Below are 23,936 nucleotides of genomic sequence, written 5' to 3' on the forward strand. Positions count from 1 at the left end.
TTATAGAGACAGTGATTATGGTGGATTCCCAGGTAGCCTAGTCACTCACCTGGTCCTCCAAACTGCTGGAAGAGCACAGGCTGCACCGCCGAGTTCACCGCCCCCCCAAACTGTCCCTGCATCCCCCCCATCGTAGTTGCTTGGCTGCCCATAGGGCTCTGGCCCGACAACTTGGGGTCCTGGGTCCCTCCCATGAGGTTGAATAGGCTGGGGGAGCTGGGTGGATTCCCTGGCATGGGGCTGTAGCCTGGAGGGTAGCCAAACTGTTGTTGCTGTGGCTGGGGTCCTGTTTGTCCCCTGGTGGCCCCCATAGGCCCACCGCCCCCCATGCCCTGCCTCATCAACATGACCTTCTGCTGCAGGAGTTGTCTCTGGCGGTGCTGGAAGCTATAGAGCTCCCGCTGCCTCTGGGCCAGCATCTGGGCGTTCAGAGGAGGCTGCAGGGACAGAGAGAAAATAGGGGACTTTTTATCTGCAAAACATCCCTCATAGTTACCCAAATTAACTAGACCATCTGAAATAGACTGGAATGAACTATATTCAGAGAGAGGGAGAGGGATTGGCGGATGGAGAACAGAATAGGGCACTTAGTTTTCATACCAATAATTCAGTGTAACTAGCTACAATGCGCAGGAATTCCTCAATACACACCATGCCGCAATACAGAAATAGAGGAAGCGTAAACACTGAGAACAAGAAAGAAGGAAGCATGAGCACATGGTTGTGAGTTCCCCAAAAACACTCACCTGAGAGGGCATCTGAGGCTGCTGCCCTCCCTGACGCATGCCCATGGAAATGTGAGCTTCCCCTGGGAACGGGCTCATGGCAGCCAGCCTGTTCTGCAGCTGAGAGAGAGAGGGGGGGGGAGTGAGTCACACGACTGATAGAGGAGAGAGCAGACTCAGAGTTGAAATGATAAGAGAGACAAGAGAGGAGGGAGTGAGAGCAGATAGAGAGAAGAGAAGTGATTGAGAGAGAAAAGGGACTGATGCGGGAAAAGGGGAGAATGAGAAGAGAAGTGGTTGAGAGAGAAAAGGGAAATGGGAACCTAATATTTGATAAAGAGAAGTGTGAGAAGACCAGTTATGAGAACAATATTCTTAATATCCTTTACTTTGCCATGAGGTCTTTGAAATCAACCTGATCAGCTAGCAGAATAATCACTAGTCAGAATAATCCTCTCTCTCTCAGCATAAATGATAACAATCAATCACTCTAAATGTACATACGGTTCAGTACTCCCCTACCATAGAGGGGCTTGTAGCAGCCCTTTAGTTCCCCTGTTTGTTCTTCTGTACCATAATGGAGCGTAGGAGGCGCTCCACCTCACATGACTACCCATTTCACCAAGATAGCTAGCTCTGCTTAGCCACACAACACAATGGCACATTAATACAATGCAGGGCTGCCTGAGATTTACTATTGCTGAGCCAGTGTTTAACGAGCACGGGCTCTGACTGGGATTAAAAGGCAATGCTGCGTGACACAGGCTTCATTAACATCAACAAGGCCTGTTAAAGCCCACCCCCTCCTGTGTAGAGGAGAGGAGGGAATCAACTATGTCCACATTAGAAAAGTGGACCAGGGGAGTGGATCAGGGGAGTGGACCAGCCTGTGTAGGTAATCGTGGTCCTCTTGAGCAGCAGTGTCTGTTGGCATTTAACGGATCCATTTAATGCACACACCTGGTTTTATTTAGCTTAATCTGGTGTGTTAGGGCTGTGTTGGAACAAAAGTCTGCAACCCCTGATGTACCCGCTTTGCCCTGCCCAGCCCATCCCACCTGCTGTGGGCCCTGCAGCCTCTGTTGCAGCTGTAACCTCAGCTGGTTGGGAGGCAGCCGGAGCTGGTTGGTCATGCCAGGCGCTCTGCCCATGCCAGGCCTCAGCATCATGCCCCCAGGGAAGGCCCCCCTGGGTGCACCGAAGCCCCCCATACTCTGCACCCCTGCTATCTCTGGAGGGAACTGGGCAGGGGGGCCGGGGTTGAACTGAGAGGGGTAGCCGGGCAGCTTGGGGTCCATGGAGATGGGGGGGGTGGCAGGAGGCTGGGAGGGGAACCGTTGAGGGACGGGGTCGAAGCAGCCGCCCTGGGGAGAGGAATGGTCAAGGTCAATACTGGGTTAATTACAGTCCAACAAACACCCCAGGACCAAACAAATCAGTACATCAAGCATGCGCCAATGATTGCACTACTATACTGATGGAAAGAAACTATTCTGTGGTGCTTTGGACAGGAATTTCAATTAACTCTCTTTATTTAACGCTCATTCAGCTCCGTAGTGTTGTAGAGTATGACAGTGCCTGTCCTCTTCCATATATATGTAACAATCGCAAAACTTAAAAAAGACAAATACAATCTACTATCATTCTCCTCCTCTGGTACCTTCACCAGCTTGTCGATGCCCAGGGCTCTGTCCAGCTCAGCCAGCTCGCTCTCGTCTGTGCCACTCAGGAAGGACACCAGCTGGTCCAGGAGGGCCTTCTCGTCATTACGCCCCTCGGGGGTGGTGGGGGGGCACAGCAGCTCATCCAGCGGGCACGGGACACACTGCCTGCTCCACACACAGGGGGAGTCCGGAACATGGGAGTGTGTCGATGCAATATAAAGACGGACAAGGTTTGTTTCTGTGTGCCTGTGCATTGGAATGTGAGCAATGAGGAATGTATGTGTCTGTGTGTTTCTTCTACATAGAAGTATTATACTCACTCCTGAGGGGAGGCCAGAGAGGCTTGCACAGGGTTTCCCATGCCTCCATCAAAGGACAGAGTCTCAGTCAGGGCCAGGGTCTGGAACTGCTGAGAGTCTGTCTCCATCTTAGACAACGCTGGAGGACAGCACAACACACTCTTAATGAACCACCAAGAAACAAACAACTAACCCATAGATTCCATTTTATTATGTAGTAATTATGGAATTCCAGATATTTGATATGAGCGTATTCTGGTTCATACCGGTGTTGGAGTTAAATGAGTTCATTAGTCCATGCTCTTTAAAGGGGCTGCTGCTGTCTTTGGGTGTCTGGAAGAGCTCCCCTTGTCCCGGTCTCTGGCTGGGGCTGCAGAAGTCAAAGTGTGACTGGTTCTGCAGGCTGGAGCCATCAGTGAGCCCTGCAGTCACAAACAGACACATGGTCAGGACAAGTCATTTCCTGGGAGGCCACACTAAAAATGAAAACAGGCAGCATACAGTGGGGTGTGGAGTCAGGGGCCTCTCGCCCTCTGACCCTTTATCGTGACCTCTCACTCCTGACCCCCTTTATTCCTGCCGTACCTCGGCTTGGTCTTCCGGGAGGCTCCCTCTTCACGGTCACGGAGTTGACAATGTTTGCCCCACTGGGCTGAAGCTGGGTAGGGGACTGAAGTAAGGTAGGGGACTGAAGCTGGGTAGGGGACTGAAGCTGGGTAGGTGACGGAAGCTGGGTAGGTGACGGAAGCTGGGTAGGTGACGGAAGCTGGGTAGGTGACGGAAGCTGGGAAGGGGACTGAAGCTGGGAAGGGGACTGAAGCTGGGAAGGGGACTGAAGCTGGAGATGGTTCTGAGGTTTGGTTTGAAGAGGTGATTGGAGCCAAGGCTGTGTCTGAGGCTGTGGAGGTGAATGGAGCCGTGGTTGAGGTTGGGTTTGGCTATGGGACGACAGGGCTTGGGTCTGGGGACCACCCTGCTCCTCGCTGCCCTGCTTGGCCCCTGCGGGGCCCCTGAGGGTGGGCAGCAGCTGGCTTAGAGGGTCCAGGTCAGCAGATCCACTGGGGAACTGAGAGAGAGAGGGAAAGGGAGAGGGAAAGAATGAAAGGGAGGGAGAGCAAGAGAGAGGGACAGAGAAAGAGAGTAAAGGTCAAAGAACTTCAAAGGCTGCTGCTGGTAGCTCTGTGCTGGAGAGAGACAAAGTTGAAGAGCAGGGGCCACAAATGAACACAACTAGCTTCTGCCTGAGGGCAGTAAGGGAGTGTTACTATGGGCTCAACGTAAATAGAACAAATACAGCAGCGAATCACATGCTCCCTTTAGAAGGCAGCAGCAGCATCCACTCAGACAGCCAGCCACTGTGACCACCCCAGCAACAGAAGTCCTAGAAGTCCCTAATCCTAACTCCCGGCCCTAACCCTAAAATCTAACCCTAACCTTAACTATAACCCCAAACTTAAACTGTCTGAGAGGTCTGCATGTCTGGGACGTGATCTTGCTGCATCTGGATACTACAGGGACTGTGTATGAGGTGTGAGCTGTAGACTGCAGGTGGGAGGAGTAGGGCTGCAGACAGTACCGGGTCTCTGGACGGCCTGCTGTCTGCAGGGCTCGGTTTGGGCTTGGGGCTGGCGCAGGCTGCAGCGCAGGGCGTAGTGTCCCCGCTGGCCCTCTTCTCAGTCTTGACCCGGACCGTCTGCAGGCTGAGAGCGGCCGGAGGGGGCAGGTCGCCCAGGTCCTTCTCATCCGTGTCCAGGAGGAAGCGCAGCAGCTGGTGGTCCTGAGGGGTGGTGGGGGGTCCGTTGGGGTTGGCGGTGGCAGGGCTGGCAGGAGGCTCCTTCTTGATCTCAGACTCCTTGCCGTTGCTGCCCTCAGCCGGGCTGCTGTCCTGCAGGAGGCGGTGGAGGATCTTGTGGCGCTCCGTCAGCGTGCTGTGGGAGGCCGGGCACTGAGGGATGGAGGTGGGTTTGGTAGATGTGTCCCTAGGCACCCCCACTCCGCCGTTGTCCAGGGGCTGGTTGAGTTTGGGGTTCCCCCCTAGTTTTCCTTTAGCCAGGTCCTCTCCGCCCCCACCTCCTCCTCCTCCCTCGGGGGGCTTGGCGGGGGGAGGGCGCGCTGGGGAGCTGGTGGGGGTGCTGGCCTGCCTCTGAGGTAAAGGGGAGGGTAGAGAGAAACCCAGGGGGGTCCCTGCTCCACCGTCCCCACCAGAGTGGTGCCGGCTGAGGATTCCACTTCCACCGCCACCAGCTCCACCTCCCAGGGACGGTGCCGGAGAGTGCAGGCCAGGGGTGGAAGGGGAGAAGGGGTTCCCTGGGACACGCGGGCTGCCGCCCAGCCCCGGACTGGCCCTGGGGGGCCTGGGCGACATGAATGAGGTAGGGGTGGCAGTGAGGGGGCTTCCCAGGGGCGAGGGGCTGTTGACCTGCTGAGGACACATCCGGTTGGGCGTCAGGTACCCTGCTGAATGGCTGGTGGGTGTGGTGGGGGCGGTGGTGGTGCTGGAGCTTTTGCCATTGTTGAGATGGAGGCCCAAGGTGGGGCCTGGGGCTTGGCTGGCCTCGCTGCCCGAGGGAAGGGCAGGGGAGTGGGAGGGAGCAGGGCTCCTATGGGTCAGTAGAAGGCTGGAGTTAGTGTTTTCCTGAGAGCTAGCAGTGTTGTGTTCCCTACAAAAGGAAAACAAGAGCAAAACATCAGCTGGGTGAGAGAAATATTCTGGAAATGTATTTTCTGTTTACATTGTTTACATCTTGTCAATTCCTACCATTCCAACCATTGTTGATTGGCAATAAAGACATATATTCTACTTGTTCCATATGACTTGCCAGTGTGTGTGTTTATGCGTGTGTGTGTGCGGTTGTGTGCGAGTCACCTGTCGATAGTGTGAATGCCCATGATGAAGGGCTGAACGTCATGGTTAGGGGGGCAGCAGAACTTGCAGCGGGTCTGAGCGCTGAGGGGGGTCCCATCGCTCAGGTTGAACCGGTAAAGAGGGCTGATGGCCGTGCCATGAGTCATCACTGGCAACACACACACGCACAAACAACAATTGAGCTACTTATCAGTGTGGTGTTCTTTATGAAATAAAAGAAAGATGTTTCTGTAATGGTACGATATGGGGGTACTGTGTTGTTACAGCCTGATTATTGACAATAGTACAGAACGTTTCTCTTTCCGCTCTCTCTTCCACCCCCCCTTCTCTTCCTCATCCTCTCCCCACCCCTTTATCGTCCTCATCCTCCCCCCACTCCCCTTCCTTCTCTCCCCACCCCGCCGCTCTTCCTCATCCTCCCCTTCTCTCCCCACTCCCCCTCTCCTCACCCTCGTGGAGCAGCTTCTTGGCGTGGGAGGGTTCTTTGCCCTGCGGCTGGAAGAAGGCGTAGATACACTTCCTGACCAGGTCCTCCCAGCCCGGTCGCCCCGTCGCCCGCAGAGCACTGGTCTCTATGGAGATGATCTTCCCTGGACACACACATCAGTAACAGTGGTCTATTATGAGGTCAGATGTACATGAGTAGTGAGAGCTGAAACCCCGTCCTTGCCTTTCCTCTCTAGGTAGGTTTACCAACAAGCCTGTTTATTGTGTAACACTCTCCAGTTAGTCCACCTTCTGGAGCAACATGAAAGCTCTCTAATTTACAAATTGGAGAGTGTGTGCATGGAGTTTGTGTGAGAGGGTAGAGTTGAGAGGTAAAAAGTGAGAGGTCAGGGACTAATACCTGTGGGGTCCTGTTTGGTGATAAAGGACTCAGTGCGGATGGCGGGTAGCTGCTGGGGGCGGGGCATCGGGCAGGCTATGCAGATCAGGCAGCTCTGCAGGTCTGGGCACAATACAGATCAAAGGTCAGAGTTAAGCCTCTAACGTGTGTGTGTGTGTGTGTGTGTGTATGTATGTGAGACTGTGTGTGTGTGTTTGTGTTTGGGTGTGTGTGTGTTAGCTGTAATAAGCAGGGCGTCACCATGTCTAACTCTTTCTCTCCTATATGGCTCTGGTCTAGTTAGGACAAGGTAAAGACCAGCGTGATGTCATGCTGCTGACACACCTTTTTGAATGTGTATGACATGAGTGTGTATGTAAACATCTGTGTGCATACCTGGCATGTATCTGTGTAGTACAGTAAGCTGTATGTATCTGAATATGTACAGTAAGCTGTATCCGTGTATGTACAGTAAGCTGTATCCGTGTATGTACAGTAAGCTGTATCCGTGTATGTACAGTAAGCTGTATCCGTGTATGTACAGTAAGCTGTATGTATCTGTGTATGTACAGTAAGCTGTATGTATCTGTGTATGTACAGTAAGCTGTATGTATCTGTGTATGTACAGTAAGCTGTATGTATCTGTGTATGTACAGTAAGCTGTATGTATCTGTGTATGTACAGTAAGCTGTATGTATCTGTGTATGTACAGTAAGCTGTATGTATCTGTGTATGTACAGTAAGCTGTATGTATCTGTGTATGTACAGTAAGCTGTATGTATCTGTGTATGTACAGTAAGCTGTATGTATCTGTGTATGTACAGTAAGCTGTATGTATCTGTGTATGTACAGTAAGCTGTATGTATCTGTGTATGTACAGTAAGCTGTATGTATCTGTGTATGTACAGTAAGCTGTATGTATCTGTGTATGTACAGTAAGCTGTATGTATCTGTGTATGTACAGTAAGCTGTATGTATCTGTGTATGTACAGTAAGCTGTATGTATATGTGTGTGTGCTCACCATCTCCCTCCTCTGGCATGGCTTTGGGCTGGGAGACAGTAAAACACTGCATGATGTCGTACTGCTGTCGTGCCTCCTGGTTCTCTGAGTCCACCTCATCAGGAGGCCTCTTTAGCATCCGGCAGTTAAATGTGTTACTGTTCCTCCGACTCTGCTCCTGGGGCCATGGCACCCCGTTCACTACGCACACACACACACACACACACACACACACACACACATAAAGACAACATCAGTAACGGTGTAGACAGACACACACATCATTAGGAACAGGGACACACACCACTACACAGGACATACAGGAGAGTGTGTGAGAAAGAAAAGAAAGGATGAGGGAGACAGGATGACAGAGGCAGGTAAAACCAATGTGTGTGATGTAATAATAATAGTTTGAAAACAGACAGGATGACATGTCTGGGGCAGAGAGAGAAGAGGGGGATAAGGAGAGAATAAACGAGACAGTAGTAGTGAGGGTCTAGTGAGTTTAAACTGAAGACAGGCAGGCAGGTAGTTGACGTGTTAACCTCTGCTGGTATTAACCCATCCTGCCTTCCCTAGTCTATATAGAGGGATTATTGGGGGATTCATGGAACACTGACCCTCTGTTGGCTCTGTTGACTCCTGGTTACTATGCTCTTATAGCTGTTACATGATCTGTGACAGCTATGATAATGTACCTAGAGGCAAAGGTTCCTCTCCTCTCTTACCTCCTCTCCATCCTTAATGGTTATGTACTCTTATAATCTCCAGTCGGCACAGCCAGAAGAGGACTGGCCACCCCTCAGAGCCTGGTTCCTCTCTAGGTTTCTACCTAGGTTCCTGCCTGAGTTTTTCCTAGCCACCATGCTTCTACATCTGCATTGCTTTCTCTGCGGCGTTTTAGGCTGGGTTTCTGTATGGCACTTTGTGACAACTGCTGATGTAAAAAGAGCTTTAGAAAATACATTTGATTGATCCCTTTCTCTCTTACCTGTCATCTCCCCTTTATCATGTTCTTCTTTTCCTTCCTTCCTCATCTCTTTCCTCCTACTCGACATCAACCCTTCTTTCTTGGTCATTCTCTCTTTTCCTCCCTTCTCTCTCTTGCTTCTCATCCTCTCATCTTCTTCCACCTCTCCTACCTCCCCCTCTCTCCTTCCCCTCACCCTCCTCTCCTCCCTTCACCATCATCTCCTGCCTCATCTCATCCCCTCTTCTCTCATCCACCTCTCCTGTCGTCCTCACCGAGGCTCTTGGGCAGCAAGTTGCGGACAAACTCGCCGTGGTCTCCCACATGGAGGATGCTGTAGACGCTGGAGGTAATCAGCTCTTCCTGGGTGTAGCCTAGGTAACCCGTCACATTCTCCGACACAAACACCATCCGGCCCTCGCGGTTCACCACAAAAAAGAAGCCGTCCAGAGCCTGGCCCGAAACAGAGGGAGGGACAAAGGAGGAGTGATACGGACACCTCCGGAGAAAGGGGAACACAAAAAGGGAGAAGGGGGGACCTCAGCCTCTCTCTCAGCCCCAGCCTCAGGGAAAGTGGGCCAGGAACTAACGGGGCATGCATACTGACACTGGGCCTCACTGGGAAACTACCTCCTGAGAACCACACATACAGTCACTGAATCACTCTGGACAATACAGAGAAAATGTTGAAGACAGAGAGATTCTAACTAAATTGCTGTCCTCCCTCAAAATTACATTTGAACTTTTACACAAAAACAACACTTTATCTAACTTTGTATGAATCTACTGTGAGCAGGTGCAATCTAATTACTACCCATGTATTTACTAATGACCAACCAATAAGATGATTATCTTCTCAATAAGATGATCATCTTCTCACGAAAGAGTACCTGTGCTTTAGAAAGCGGCATTACTGAATTATCCAATCAATGGATAAGTGGATACTTCCTGTGTCTCTCACTGAAATTCAAATTCCACCAACCTTTATTGTTTCACTCACCTCGAGCAGCAGCGGCCCCAGAGCCTCTTTCTCCACCATCCCCTGACTACTGGACGAGATGTCACTCTTCTGCACCTCATCTTCCGGTGACATCATAGCCGCTTTCTCTGCAGGGGGCAAACGCACACACAGATCTTAAGAACAGTTCCAATACAGGGGGACTGAACATGGGGTGATCAGCCATTGGTAGCATGTACCTTTAGTCTTCCTTATTTTACTGACATCAAACATTACATAGGCATTATGGAATTACTTAGTAACTCCAAGTAATAACTCCTAAGTAGCTTGTTATATAAGTTATTCCCCTCATAATGAAGCTGGTATTATTCAATAGAGAGTAATGAACTGTGTGGGCTGTTGATGAACTGTGTTCTGATGACATCAGTCCAGCTCAAAGGGTTAGGGGGACTCAACACAGCACATGACTACAGCATTCTGTAACTGTACAGCAGCTAAAGCCAACGACTGGAAGTGAGCGGGAAACGGTCTGTTTATTCTGGCATGGACACCAATGAATACTGCTTGGAGCAGGGTTTATAATTAAACCATACCCCATGTAGATACATATATCATGTGAAAAACTCTTAAAAAGCCATTCAACAATGACCCAAATCTCTTCTTGGACCTGGTGTTAGCTTTTACTTAGGACAAAAAGGGCCAAAGAGAGTGATGAGGAGAGGGAGCCAGGGAGGGGGATAGTAGATCTGTGTACTGTCAAGTGACAATGTTTTTTTTCTCTTCTTGATCAATGACCTGATGATAGGCTGCTGACGCCCTGGCCTGGCCCTGGTGTGGACAGAGAGAAAGATGCTGATCTGAGAGATGATGATTGGTGCCTGAGGCCAGCAGGGTGAAATAGAATACAGAGAACTAGACTGATCAGAGAGCGAGAGAGCGAGGCCAGACCTGCCATCACATGTCATTACTGTACTGTAGGCCTGACAGAGAGAGAGGCCAGACCTGCCATCACTGTACTGTAGGCCTGACACACACACACAGAGAGAGAGACAGAGAGAGAGAGACAGAGGAGAGGAAGAAAAATACAGTAGGCCTAAATATATAGAGAAAAGAGTGCAAATGAAGGAGAAGAGAGATACAGCGAGAAGGAAGACATGAGAAAGAGGAAAGGATTAAGGAAGGGAGGACAATAGAGAAAAGAGGAAAAGAAAGTGTCCCAGTCTCTGTTAGCCAGCCTGTTACCCAGAGTCTCTGGGGGTGGCTCTAAATCTACAGTCTGTTGTCAGAGAGGCTGTATTATTCATATCCAGTACCTATCAGCACCCTCACACTGTCCTCAACTGTCCTCACAGGGCAGGACTACCCTACAACCATAATGAGGAGAGGACCTCCCTCGCCCCTCCTCCTCCCCCTCCCCTCATTCCACACTGACTAGGCTCAGTCTTGGCCGGTGACACCGGATCCAGTCCCACCGAACTGCCCTCCCCTACCTTCAGGCTATGCTCAAACCATACAGCCCCACCCCGAGTACTTGGTTCGGCCCCCTCTGGTCTCTTGGCCCTCCCACCCCTATTGGAGGGCAGCTCCCGCTCAGCCCAGTCAAATCTCTTCTGTCCTGGCAACCCAATGGGGAACAAGCTTTCCCTTAATGTCAGGACAGTGGAGTCCCTACCCATCTTCCGAAAACGTCTGAAACCCTACCTCTTTAGACTATCTTAAATAAATCGCAATGACGGCCCCCACCCCCCTCATAAAATTTTAAATAACTAAATGCACTTGTCTTTTACTACTACCACTGACTTTGCTGATAACTACTTTATTGAGGGAATACGATTGTGATATGTTGTTGTCTCACGCAGTTATCGTAAGATGAATGCAGTTATTGTCGCTTTGGATAAGAGCATCTGCTAAATTACTAAAATGTAAATGGTAAATGTAGGTCACGACCAGCGTGATGTCAACACGTAGCGCTCACTGTACAGACATGTCCCCACCAAGTAGCCAACAGCAGGAGCAGAGAGTGATACTATAAAGAAAGAGGAAGGAGAGAGAGGAAGAGGAAAAGAGGAAACAGAGGTACTTTTCTCCGTACTCCCGACCACACCAGTCAATCTCCTCCGTATCCTCTCCAGGGAGAAGCAAACAGAGAGGAGTGTATATTTATGAAGCGCAGGCTGGCCGGTGCCCAGGTCTTAAAATCAGGGTGGCGAGAGAGCACATCACTGTGAATCATGTGTGGTATTCCAGGAGGCCAAGCACTGAAACCAAAAACAAAACACAACAAAGTCCAGACCGTAATTAGGTTATTGACAAATCAACCAGGGCTAGGTGAGGACTTTATGGTACACAGACATGAATATCCTGCAGCAGGCCTGCTGGTTGGGCCGCGTGCTGCACTACTCCTCAGATACACTACTCTACTACTTTCTGGTTGTCACCAGAGCAGTGTTTAACTTCCCAAGTGTGCAAATGCATGGGCAATTCCAGTTGTTTGGAATTGGTGGGGCTAACAGGATACAGGGTATTTTTCTCCTGTTGAGGATGTGATTTTCTTCCCAAAATAGTTAACACATCTGGAGTCTTCTGAGAAGTCAGGGTCTGTCCTTGTCTATCTCAGAATCAGATAGGAGAGGGGGAGAGGGTGGAGGGGGACACAGAGGGGGCAAGAGGTGAAAGAGGGGAGAGTTTAGAGGGCGAGAGAGAGAGAGCGAGAGAGAGGGGCACAAAGGAGCGGAGTGCGGCCCTAGGGATAGGGGGAGGGGTGAGCATGAGCGGTGTGTGTTCCTGGTTCTCCCTGCGTAGGGGAAAGGGAAGCTGGGCTATGCGAGAGGCCCTCTTGCACAAGGTCAGGGATCTCAGCCATTGGCTGCTCTCTCACACATCCCTAGCTCTGACTGACATCGCAGGGGCCGCTAGGACCCTGACAACCTCATGCCATTGTTATGTCAGCTCGAAGTAGGCTCATGCGGGGGGTGCATAAAATAAACAGAGGATCTCATCTCGTTCAACAACCCCCAAAGCCTTACAAGGAGGAAAACACACACACCCTGACCCTAATGTTTCCCTTCATTTCACTGAGGCTGAAACAGGGAAAATGGCACCTTCTACACAGCACAGAGGCTTTTGGAGAGCCACCGTTGCGAGTGCTAATTCTGGTGCAGGGAAGTGAGCGCCACTGTTTACTCTTACACTTCTACTCCACTGCGTCTCCCTGCCTGCCCGCTCAAGGCCAACACCAGCCCTCTCTTAGTACGTTGGGCCTCCGGTACTACCCTATTCCAGATAGGAAACCAGGGCTAGAAGGAATATTCTAATTTACACCAACATTCTGAGTCTCCAAGCCTGTTTGTGATTATGGGGATCAGGGCCAGGAATTAAAATACGTTTGAGCAACTACGCCTTTCTGTTAGGCAGTCATCTTAACGCCTGTGGTGTGTGTCTAATGTATATACACTACAGTGCTGCTTAGAAACGCCCACTGCTTGTGTGTGTCCATACTAACAGGATGCTTGATGGGATCTCTGATGGCAGGGAGAAAGCTGGGTAAATGCATACTGAACCATGTAGCCCCTTAGACACAGATCTTGGATCAGCTTTCTCTCCCCAAATCCTAACCTTAAACATCAGAATGAATGAAAAACCTGATCTTAGATCAGAGCCTCAGGGACAACCTCATCCTAATCTAACTGCTTTAGTTTCCATCCAGGCTATGAGGGTTAATATTCCAATGGTGTGGTCGTAACATAATGATCAGAGGGGTCTCAAGTTAAATTAAAATGTTAAGGCGCGGACCTTAATCGGACACGGTTGTTTGCAAGAGGGATTTAAAGGCTTGTAAAACAAATCTCCTCCATCACTTCGATCTAGCCCATCATTTCAAAGCCTACAGGTTCCCATTCCTAGTACCCAAATACAACTACATTACTACTACATTGGTTTTGATTTATGACCTACACTCTCAGAAAGAAAGGTACTGAATTGTACTTAAAGGGGCACAATCTCGTCACTGTAGTGGTACCTGGTAAGGTACGCCCATTGCACTATTAGTTACAGATACTTAATTGTACCCTTGCAGTTCATACCTTTAGGGGACAAGACAGTATAATTTTTACAAATAAACGCAGCAAAAAAAGAAACGTCCTATCAGTGTCAACTGCGTTTATTTTCAACAAACTTGTGTAAATATTTGTGTGTAAATATGAACATAACAATATGAACATGAACATAACAAGATTCAACAACTGAGACAAACTGAACAAGTTCCACAGACATGTGACTAACAGAAATTGAATAATGTGTCCCTGAACAAAGGGGGGGGGGGTCTAAATAAAAAAAGTGACAGTCAGTTTCTGGTGTGGCCTCCAGCTGCAGTAAGTACTGCAGTGCATCTCCTCATGGACTGCATCAGATTTGCCAGTTCTTGCTGTGAGATGTTACCCTACTCTTCCACCAAGGCACCTGCAAGTTCCCGGACATGTCTGGGGCGGGGGGGGGGGGGGGGGGGGGGTGGCCCTAGCCCTCACCCTCCGATCCAACAGGTCCCAGACGTGCTCAATGGGATTGAGATCCGGGCTCTTCGCTGGCCATGGCAGAACACTGACATTCCTGTCTTGCAGGAAATCAGGCACAGAACGACCAGTATGGCTAGTGGCATTGTCATGCTGGAGGGTCATGTCAGGATGAGCCTGCAGGAAGGGTACCACATGAGGGAGGAGGATGTCTTCCCTGTAACACACAGCGTTGAGATTGCCTGCAATGACAACAAGCTCAGTCCGATGATGCTGTGACACACCGCCCCAGACCATGACGGACCCTCCATATCGATCCCGCTCCAGAGTACAGGCCTCGGTGTAACGCTCATTCCTTCGACGATAAACGCGAATCCGACCATCACCCCTGGTGAGACAAAACCGCGACTCATTGGTGAAGAGCACTTTTTGCTAGTCCTGTCTGGTCCAGCGACGGTGGGTTTGTGCCCATAGGCGACGTTGTTGCCGGTGATGTCTGGTGAGGACCTGCCTTACAACAGGCCTACAAGCCCTCAGTCCAGCCTCTCTCAGCCTATTGCGGACAGACTGAGCACTGATGGAGGGATTGTGCGTTCCTGGTGTAACTCGGGCAGTTGTTGTTGCCATCCTGTACCTGTCCCGCAGGTGTGATGTTCGGATGTACCGATCCTGTGCAGGTGTTGTTACACGTGGTCTGCCACTGAGAGGACGATCATCTGTCCGTCCCGTCTCCCTGTAGCGCTGTCTTAGGCGTCTCACAGTACGGACATTGCAATTTATTTCCCTGGCCACATCTGCAGTCTTCATGCCTCCTTGCAGCATGCCTAAGGCACATTCCCACAGATGAGCAGGGACCCTGGGCATCTTTCTTTTAGTGTTTTTCAGAGTCAGTAGAAATGCCTCTTTAGTGTCCTAAGTTTTCATAAATGTGACCTTAATTGCCTACCGTCTGTAAGCTGTTAGTGTCATAACAACCATACCACAGGTGCATGTTCATTAATTGTTCATGGTTCATTGAACAAGCATGGCAAACAGTGTTTAAACCCTTTACAATGAAGATGAAGTTATTTGGATTTTTACGAATTATAAAAAGGTACAAATGTGAATTTTTGAGGTACCACCACAGTGACAAAGCGGTTTGTTCATTTGAATAGGCACAAATTGTCCTCTTCTTTAAACCAAGTGCCTCAAGTGTATACGCCTCTCCGCCATACACCAATGTAGCAAATTCAGGGGGTAGCCCCACCTGGGACTCAAACCTGGGTCCTGCGACAAGCCAACACTTTAACCATTATGCCAAGAGGTCTGTGTTGAGTAGGGTCTGTAAAATATTACAGCTATTTACTGTCACATGTTATGTTAGCCTTTAGAACTTTAATTAAGAAAACCATAAACCACTTAAACACTTCGATTCAAGATTAGCCCCCCAAAAATAACTGAAAGCCACGCCCCCACGTATTTAAATTCTGTAAATAAAATGGCCAATTCTTCTTCATCATTGTACCTTATGGTGGGTACAAATACTTTTTTCAATACAATGCTAATTTGTAGCTTTTCTGCTAAGCCAAGGTTAAGATCAGTACCATCAAGAATCATAAGGGTACACAAAATACATTTTTTTTGAGTGTGTGATGATTGTGGCTTTATATTCCAAATATTTGGTACAAAAATTAACCATTATACTAGATTATCCGCACATGTTGGAGCTAGGAACACACGCATTTCACTACAACTGCAATAACATCTGCTATATATGTGTATGTGACCAATACAATGTGATTTGATTTGACAAGTACCCTAAAAGGTAATGAACAGTACAGTGAGATATGTATTTCTGAAGGCACATTATCTGTATTTTGATATTTTTGTACCTCAGGGAACAATCCTTTACCCTAACTTAACCTTTTTCTAAGAGTGTGTTAACCCCCAAACACATAGAGCTGAGAATGATAACAAGATGGGTTGGGACCCTGAGACAACACTGGCTAGATGTCAGGGGCTGGAGGGAGGCTGCCTTGTGAGAAGCTCTGTTAAAACGGGTTAGAAGTCATGTCCAAACAGTGTTAACACTCTTCTGCTGAAGTCAAGTTCAGAACCCAAAATGTATTCAGGGCTCTGGTTAGGCCTAGAAACAAGCTGATTGTACGCTTCAGAGTGGCTCAGGCCCTGGGGATGTAGAGATGAGGGGGTGCTATGGGGGCCTTTCGTTCTACCTATAGACATCATGCTTCAGCATCTAGTGTGGGGATGCTTTTCAGCGGCAGGGACTGGGAGACTAGTCAGGATCGAGGTAAAGATGAACGGAGCAAAGTACAGACAGATCTTTCATGAAAATCGGCTTCAGGGCGCTCAGGACTTCAGAGTGGGGGCGAAGGTTCACCATCCAACAGGACAATGACCCTAAGCACACAGCCAAGACAACACAGGACAAGTCTCTGAATGTCCTTGAGTGGCCCAGCCTGAGCCTGGACTTGAAGCCGATCAAACATCTGGAGAGACCTGAAAATAGCTGTGCAGCAACGCTCCCCATCCAACCTGACAGAGCTTGAAAGGATCTACAGAGAAGAATGGGAGAAACTCCCCAAATACAGGTGTGCCAAGCTTGTAGCGTCATACCCAAGAAGATTCAAGGCTGTATTCGCTGCCAATGGTGCTTCAACAAAGTACTGAGTAAAGGTCAATACTTATGTAAACGGGATATTTGTGTGTATTGTGTGTAGATTGATGAGGGAAAAAATATATTTAATCAATTTTAGAATAAGGCTGTAACTTAACAAAATGTGGAAAAAAGTCAAGGGGTCTGAATACTTTCCGAATGCACTGTACATTACTCACTGTTTTGATGAATAAGTCATCAGATAAAAAAATACATGGAATGAAACACTGCCACTGACAGCAATCCACCCAATTATACTATTGTAAGATGACTTTAACGCCCCCATAGTCATTGAGCAACTCTATTGGCAGCTTACAGCAATATTCTGAATACATTTGTTGTGCATGTTTTCCTCAGTCATCTGAATGTCCCCCTTAGTTCATAGAACTGTAGTTATGTAAGTAACCTTCGATATCCGCTATTAGTGGCTGGGACAAATATAGCGGGAAAAGCGCACATCTTGAAATCATGTCCCTGCTTCAAATTTGACTATCTTTTGAGCTATTATCGACTATGTCCCATTCCTGAAAGCTCAGACTTTCAAGAACACATACATATACACTGCTCAAAAAAATAAAGGGAATACTTAAACAACACAATGTAACTCCAAGTCAATCACACTTCTGTGAAATAACACTGTCCACTTAGGAAGCAACACTGATTGACAATACATTTCACATGCTGTTGTGCAAATGGAATAGACAAAAGGTGGAAATTATAGGCAATTAGCAAGCCACCCCCAAAAAAGGAGTGATTCTGCAGGTGGTGACCACAGACGACTTCTCAGTTCCTATGCTTCCTGGCTGATGTTTTGGTCACTTTTGAATGCTGGCGGTGCTCTCACTCTTGTGGTAGCATGAGACGGAGTCTACAACCCACACAAGTGGCTCAGGTAGTGCAGTTCATCCAGGATGGCACATCAATGCGAGCTGTGGCAAAAAGGTTTGCTGTGTCTGTCAGCGTAGTGTCCAGAGCATGGAGGCGCTACCAGGAGACAGGCCAGTACATCAGGAGACGTGGAGGAGGCCAACAACCCAGCAGCAGGACCGCTACCTCCGCCTTTGTGCAAGGAGGTGCACTGCCAGAGCCCTGCAAAATGACCTCCAGCAGGCCACAAATGTGCTTGTGTCAGCATATGGTCTCACAAGGGGTCTGAGGATCTCATCTCGGTACCTATTGGCAGTCAGGCTACCTCTGGCGAAAACATGGAGGGCTGTGCGGCCCCACAAAGAAATGCCACCCCACACCATGACTGACCCACCGCCAAACCGGTCATGCTGGAGGATGTTGCAGGCAGCAGAACGTTCTCCACGGCGTCTCCAGACTCTGTCACGTCTGTCACATGTGCTCAGTGTGAACCTGCTTTCATCTGTGAAGAGCACAGGGCGCCAGTGGCGAATTTGCCAATCTTGGTGTTCTCTGGCAAATGCCAAACATCCTGCACGGTGTTGGGCTGTAAGCACAACCCCCACCTGTGGACATCGGGCCCTCATACCACCCTCATGGAGTCTGTTTCTGACCGTTTGAGCAGACACATGCACATTTGTGGCCTACTGGAGGTCATTTTGCAGGGCTCTGGCAGTGCACCTCCTTGCACAAAGGCGGAGGTAGCGGTCCTGCTGCTGGGTTGTTGCCCTCCTACGGCCTCCTCCACGTCTCCTGATGTACTGGCCTGTCTCCTGGTAGCGCCTCCATGCTCTGGACACTACGCTGACAGACACAGCAAACCTTTTTGCCACAGCTCGCATTGATGTGCCATCCTGGATGAACTGCACTACCTGAGCCACTTGTGTGGGTTGTAGACTCCGTCTCATGCTACCACTAGAGTGAGAGCACCGCCAGCATTCAAAAGTGACCAAAACATCAGCCAGGAAGCATAGGAACTGAGAAGTGGTCTGTGGTCACCACCTGCAGAATCACTCCTTTTTTGGGGGTGGCTTGCTAATTGCCTATAATTTCCACCTTTTGTCTATTCCATTTGCACAACAGCATGTGAAATGTATTGTCAATCAGTGTTGCTTCCTAAGTGGACAGTGTTATTTCACAGAAGTGTGATTGACTTGGAGTTACATTGTGTTGTTTAAGTGTTCCCTTTATTTTTTTGAGCAGTGTATTATGCTTCCATCTAGGATGCACCAGATGTGCAGGACTCATTAGAAGAGGAGTTATGGATCTGAACAGAATAATTCTAATACATTTCTGATGCATTTCAATCACTCCAAAGCATACTTCCTTCGGAGTGGAACTTGACATTACATGATTTGACATATCTTTGTATGAACTTTTATTGAGATATTGGCAAAAAGGCCAGAATCAAACTAGTTTGATTTGTTTCTGACACAAATAACTTGATAGTGAATAGATTGATTAATGTATTAATGTATACATTTGACATCCCGTATGAATAAATTTGACTCTGTAACCCCCCCCCCTAACCACTGTTCTCCGATGGGTATGGCAGCTTGCCCAGTGTGGTTGTTTAAAAGTATCTTCCTCAAAAATATTAGTGAGTACTACCACTGCTGTAGAGTGACACCTATGGCTAATCCCATACTGGCAGTGTGCAGGGATTGACATTAAAGTCTGAAAGGCACTTGCCCTTCGGGAGTGCTTCATTTGAGCCGGATCCTTGCGGAACAGGATCCGGCACCTCTCTGTTTTTACAATTTTGTTTCCAGGACCTATTTGGCCGGATCCAGTATGCTTCCTCTACATGAAAAATAAAAAAATCAGTTTGCAATGTAAAATTCTTCAGAGTTAATTCTCCTGCCCCCTAAATAAACGTAATGTGAAAATGTAGATTTTGGTTTGCGCAACATTATAGCCTATCTGTGGATAGTGTTTATTTTTCCCAATCATAAGGCCTATAGCCCGGGAACGCACGGCAAATCTGTCTGGGAACGGAATTCAGACAGAACAAGTCTTTTGAAATAGCTCAAAAGCAATCGCAGGAAAACATAGGTTGGAAAGTGAATGGTTCCTGCTTCAAAGAAAAGTCTAATCTGACAGTAGGCTGACAAAATATTTTATAAACTTCCAAACAGGTCTATTGAGTAAACATTGTTTTACTAAGTAAATCAAGAGAGATAGGCTTTTGGCATGAGAGTATTGGCCATTGTCGGCAAGTTGAGCTGCACATCATTGGGTAAGTCAGTGAAAGTGGAAAGCTTTTCTAGGACTATAATTTCCTGTAACTGTCATTTCGATCATTTGTTTGGTATTAAAAAATATTCTATTAAATTCTCAAGTCATATAAAATGACAGAATTGTATGAAATGTGTTTATATAAGGCCAAAAACTGTTCCCCATGTGAGCACCTTCTTTAAGGGCCTCTACTCTAATGCTCTATGTCACTACGCAAATGTGATGATATGCATGCACTGCTTTATTATAAAGGTGGGTTTTTGCCATCCTTTCCGATACCTCAGAGGCCCCCCAGGTCATTCCCCTCTCACAATCACTTTCTGTTCTGGCACCTAAACATTTACAACTTAAGCACTACCCTTCGGAGAAGTCAAGAGTATTTTTTGGTTGCTCGAAGATTATGATCTTCTGACAATGTAAATGATCTATTTATACACAGAAGTACCATATACTGCATGCCTTTCTCCTATACATTAGGGGAGGAATCAGAAAGATCAGTACTGGAATTCTTTGTGCTCTGGTTGTTATCAGTAAAACAAATCTCAGAGCAGGCTCAACTTGCCTGACTGCCATAAATGCCATGAATTGTCTGTCTTTCACTTAAATAATGCGGAGGAACCAGAAAGATCAGTTGAGTTTTTATATATATTTTTTAATTATTCAGCTTTCCAGTGGGGCAACCTCAGAGCAGGCTCAACTTCCGCGATTGCTCAGTTCACCTGCCCCAGGCAATAGGCAACCCTTAATGTCAATCCCTGGTGTGTCTGAGCATGTGTGTGTGTGTGTGCACTGAATGTGTGTGGGTGTGATTAGTGTGACCTGGAACAAACACCAATGCTCTGGCTCTTATCGTTTTATGGCTTTTCCATTGAACACTGACCAGTTACTGATTAAGAGATGATCTGGGAGCACAAGCGCCGCCACCGAGACTACGTAAGTAGAACTAACTGGGAGAGCTGAACTACCAGATGCATAGAACTAATGTAAGGGAACTAATATGTAAGGGTACAAAATATGCATGCAATGATACATAAGCATCAGAGCAATATGGGCCTATAGAGAACAGAGATACGGCTCTGGTAAGCATTAAGTATACTAACATAGGATGCGTGTGGATGGATATGTAAGGATCCATAAGACGCAGCAGAATGGCGTCACAGCTTTCAGTGAGTTAAAGGTGGGATTCGTCTGGTTTGTCATTCAGCCCTGTGGACTAAGAAGCATGATTTCCCAAGGGTCCCTACGGCTGGGCAGAATTCACCTAGCAACCTAGACGTCTTTAGAGGGAGTAGGAGTGGGTGATTGAGGGAGAAAGAGCAAATGAGTAAAGAAGTGAGGGAGGTGAAGTGACCATGTTGGTCAGTAAAGTGACTGAGGGGAATGAGAGTGAGAATGGGCGTATGTGTGTGTTTTTTGTTTTACTATCCTTGTGGGGGCCAGAGGTCATCACAAGGATACTAAAACAAGGAATATTCTGACAAGTTGGAACATTTGTCCTGTCTCCACAGGGAAAAAGGCTATTTTAGGCTTAGGGGTTAGGGGTTAGGGAAAATAGGATTTTGAAAGGGAATCAATTGTTTGGTCTCCACAAGGATAGTAAAACAAATGTGTGTGTGTGTGTGTGTGTGTGTGTGTGTGTGTGTGTGTGTGTGTGTGTGTGTACTAGAGAGAGCAAGACAGTGCATGTGTGTATGCAAATGAGTGTTTCATTAGTGAGTGAGAAAGTGTGTCTAATGTGCTGTTGCTCACCCTGCTCGCGCCGTTTGATCTGCTGGATCTGGTCCACGGTGCTCTTGAGGATGTGACACTTGTCTGGCTGGACGTTGAGGCTGGCGATGTCGCCCATGTTGGCAGACAGGAGCTCCGCCAGCTCGTCTATGTAACGACACTCCAGCTCCCGCCGCCGCTTCTCCAAACTGCAAGGACAGCCACACACACAGTTTAGGTTTATTTTTGAGAAATGTTCATAACTTTGCTGAAAGTGATTTTATGGCGTGTTAGCTGCAACCAAATGAATCCTCCTTCGCAACATAAAGGATAACTTGACCCGACACAGAGTCCATGAAACACACAGAGTTCTAGTTCGAGACTACAACTGACACGCGCATGAGTTGAAGTATTTCCTGAAGGACAGGGGACAAAGACGTGAATGAGATGACATTGTAGAGTATTGGAATGCAGCCCTGGGCTCATCAGAGAGTATCCAGGCAGACTGTCCGCTGCTGCTGCTGGGTTGGTACCAACGAGTACGGGGAAGGATGGAGGGGAGAGGAGGATCAGGGCTGGGGGGGATCTACAGGAGCAGCGGGCCTCTCAATAATTCATGGCTTATATGAGGCCAGCACATAGACAGAGAGGGGGGGGGGGGGGGGGGGGGGGGCAGTGGGACCAGAGCAGAGAGCTGCAGGAGAGACCAGCGCTGACAGGGCAGAAAAGCAGACCAGTGCAGAGAGCGAGAGAACAGCTGAGGAGAGGGGGATTAACCCTGCTGCCAGTGTGTTATTGTTCCACCTAGCAGGGCATCAACTGAAATGCTATTCTCTGTCTCTCTCTCTAATCAAAGCTCCCAGGGCTGTTTGGAACTCAGTCGCACATGTACACACAGTGGATGCACTCAGATCCACATCCGCACTCTAGCAGCAGCCCAGCAGCTAACTGAGTTATCCTAGCACTGAAAGCCCTACGAGCTGAGAGCAACCCTGGCTAAGAGCTGAGTGACTACTAGCTCTGCACTGACCATGTGTGAGATATTAGAGGAATGCAGGGACTGACTACGGCTTGGCTTGACCTTGTTCTCTCAATTTTTTTTGCCCGCTGAAGCTGAAAGTAGGTTTCAGAAGAAATGTGGTAAACATGATAAAATATGAGTGATAAAATGGTTGGATACTTGGCCTACAAAACAGGATAGAATGGGATTGATCGCATTTGCAGACTTATGTAAGATAGCCTACTACTCGTAATGCGATGAGTAGATTGGATAGTCATAATTCAGGTTAATAATATAACTCAATCACTGTTTGCAAAAAAGCCAGTTCAATGCATGGCTGAGCGCGTATAGCGTAGAGGCCTAGGCTATTTCTTCTCTACGACTGTAGGCAATTTAAAACATGTTTTTTAAAGCTCATGCTTTAGTAGCCCATTTTGAATTATTTATGTATAGACATGAGTAGGCTAATTAGGCTATATAATTTGGGGAATTTATTTAAAAGCTTAGCTTCCCATAGCCTTATGGACATGGTGAGCCTATGTCAATCTGGTGCCAATTTTATTTATCTTCTTTAAAAAAAAAATTAAACAGCCAGCTATTATTGGCTAACGGAAACAATGGTGTGTGTGTATATGTGTGTGTGTCAGAGTGACTATATTTGACTAATGCCAGTGTGAGATCTGTATTTAATGACGAGATGCACATCTCCGCCCTAACAATTGGAGTCGTTGTCCCAAAGGCGGGAAGGCAGGCAAGAAGCTTGGTCCAAAATAAGCCCACAGAAACGCATTGGCCTCATTTTTGCTTCTTCCTCAATGGTTTACACACACACACCAAGCCCCTCCCCCTGCCTCTCACACCATCAAAGTTGAGAGATCACATCTCTGACATTTGGTTTCAACTCAATATTTACATCCCACAGAATCGGTCAAAAAATTATAATAGTATGGACACAAACACATTGAGACATTATTTTACTGTAATAGAGGAGAAGTTAACCTTTCTAACAATAATGTTTATCTCAACTATTCTAAATTGCATGCAGAGCAGACACCACTAAAATGAGTGTCAATGAACATTGATTCTGGAAAATATATACCCAGTTTGTCACGTGCAGCATTGGGGTACCGCTAGCAGCATTTTAGCCAAAGACTGTTATACTAGCTGTCTAGTCTGTGTTTTATAAATGGGCAATAAGCATAAAACACAATTATATAAGGAATTGGCAATTCGTTCTCATTCTGAGAAATCCTGTAGGCCACTTAATTTCAACATCTGAACTACGTGGACAGGTTAACATGCTTTTCAAACAGTTGGAGACAGATAGAAGGGTGTGTTCATAACAATTCAACTGTTCAACCTTGCTAGTTAGCAAATAGATCCAAGTTGGCTAAACTTGAAATATATAGATTAGCTGGCTAATCACTAGCACGTGGGCTTGGGATTGTTGATGAGACCTGTGTTCATTTTCTATAGCCCAATGCCTGCTGCAAGAAGTTAGTGAATGTGCATTATGCATGGTTCTAGTTACATTTGTAACAAAAATAGCATTTTCAGAGACTTTACAGCCAGATCAGTGATTATTGCAAAAAAAAAAGCAGGTTCAACTATT

The 23,936-nt window shown here is 47.7% G+C and overlaps 1 protein-coding gene across 4 annotated transcripts in view; it reads right to left on the reverse strand.

Moving 5' to 3' along the window:
* The window catches only part of ncoa1 (nuclear receptor coactivator 1), a 76,545-nt gene that overhangs the window by 7,231 nt on the left and 45,378 nt on the right, over positions 1 to 23,936 (reverse strand). For 3 of the 4 annotated variants that reach the window (XM_055885028.1, XM_055885027.1, XM_055885029.1), the window contains 15 exons: positions 21,367 to 21,533; positions 9,352 to 9,458; positions 8,627 to 8,804; positions 7,403 to 7,582; positions 6,402 to 6,503; positions 6,004 to 6,144; positions 5,555 to 5,702; positions 4,265 to 5,348; positions 3,274 to 3,754; positions 2,955 to 3,110; positions 2,710 to 2,827; positions 2,386 to 2,554; positions 1,784 to 2,089; positions 747 to 845; positions 50 to 437 (listed from right to left, as the gene is read on the reverse strand). In XM_055885028.1, the coding sequence (XP_055741003.1) occupies positions 50 to 437; positions 747 to 845; positions 1,784 to 2,089; positions 2,386 to 2,554; positions 2,710 to 2,827; positions 2,955 to 3,110; positions 3,274 to 3,754; positions 4,265 to 5,348; positions 5,555 to 5,702; positions 6,004 to 6,144; positions 6,402 to 6,503; positions 7,403 to 7,582; positions 8,627 to 8,804; positions 9,352 to 9,458; positions 21,367 to 21,533 (3,824 nt within the window). Of the gene's footprint in view, positions 1 to 49; positions 438 to 746; positions 846 to 1,783; positions 2,090 to 2,385; positions 2,555 to 2,709; positions 2,828 to 2,954; positions 3,111 to 3,273; positions 3,755 to 4,264; positions 5,349 to 5,554; positions 5,703 to 6,003; positions 6,145 to 6,401; positions 6,504 to 7,402; positions 7,583 to 8,626; positions 8,805 to 9,351; positions 9,459 to 21,366; positions 21,534 to 23,936 lie in introns of those variants that run through there. The other variant, XM_055885032.1, reaches the window with a different exon arrangement.

Source organism: Salvelinus fontinalis, chromosome 27 (assembly GCF_029448725.1).
Source record: "Salvelinus fontinalis isolate EN_2023a chromosome 27, ASM2944872v1, whole genome shotgun sequence".
Classification (NCBI taxonomy): Eukaryota; Metazoa; Chordata; class Actinopteri; order Salmoniformes; family Salmonidae; genus Salvelinus; species Salvelinus fontinalis.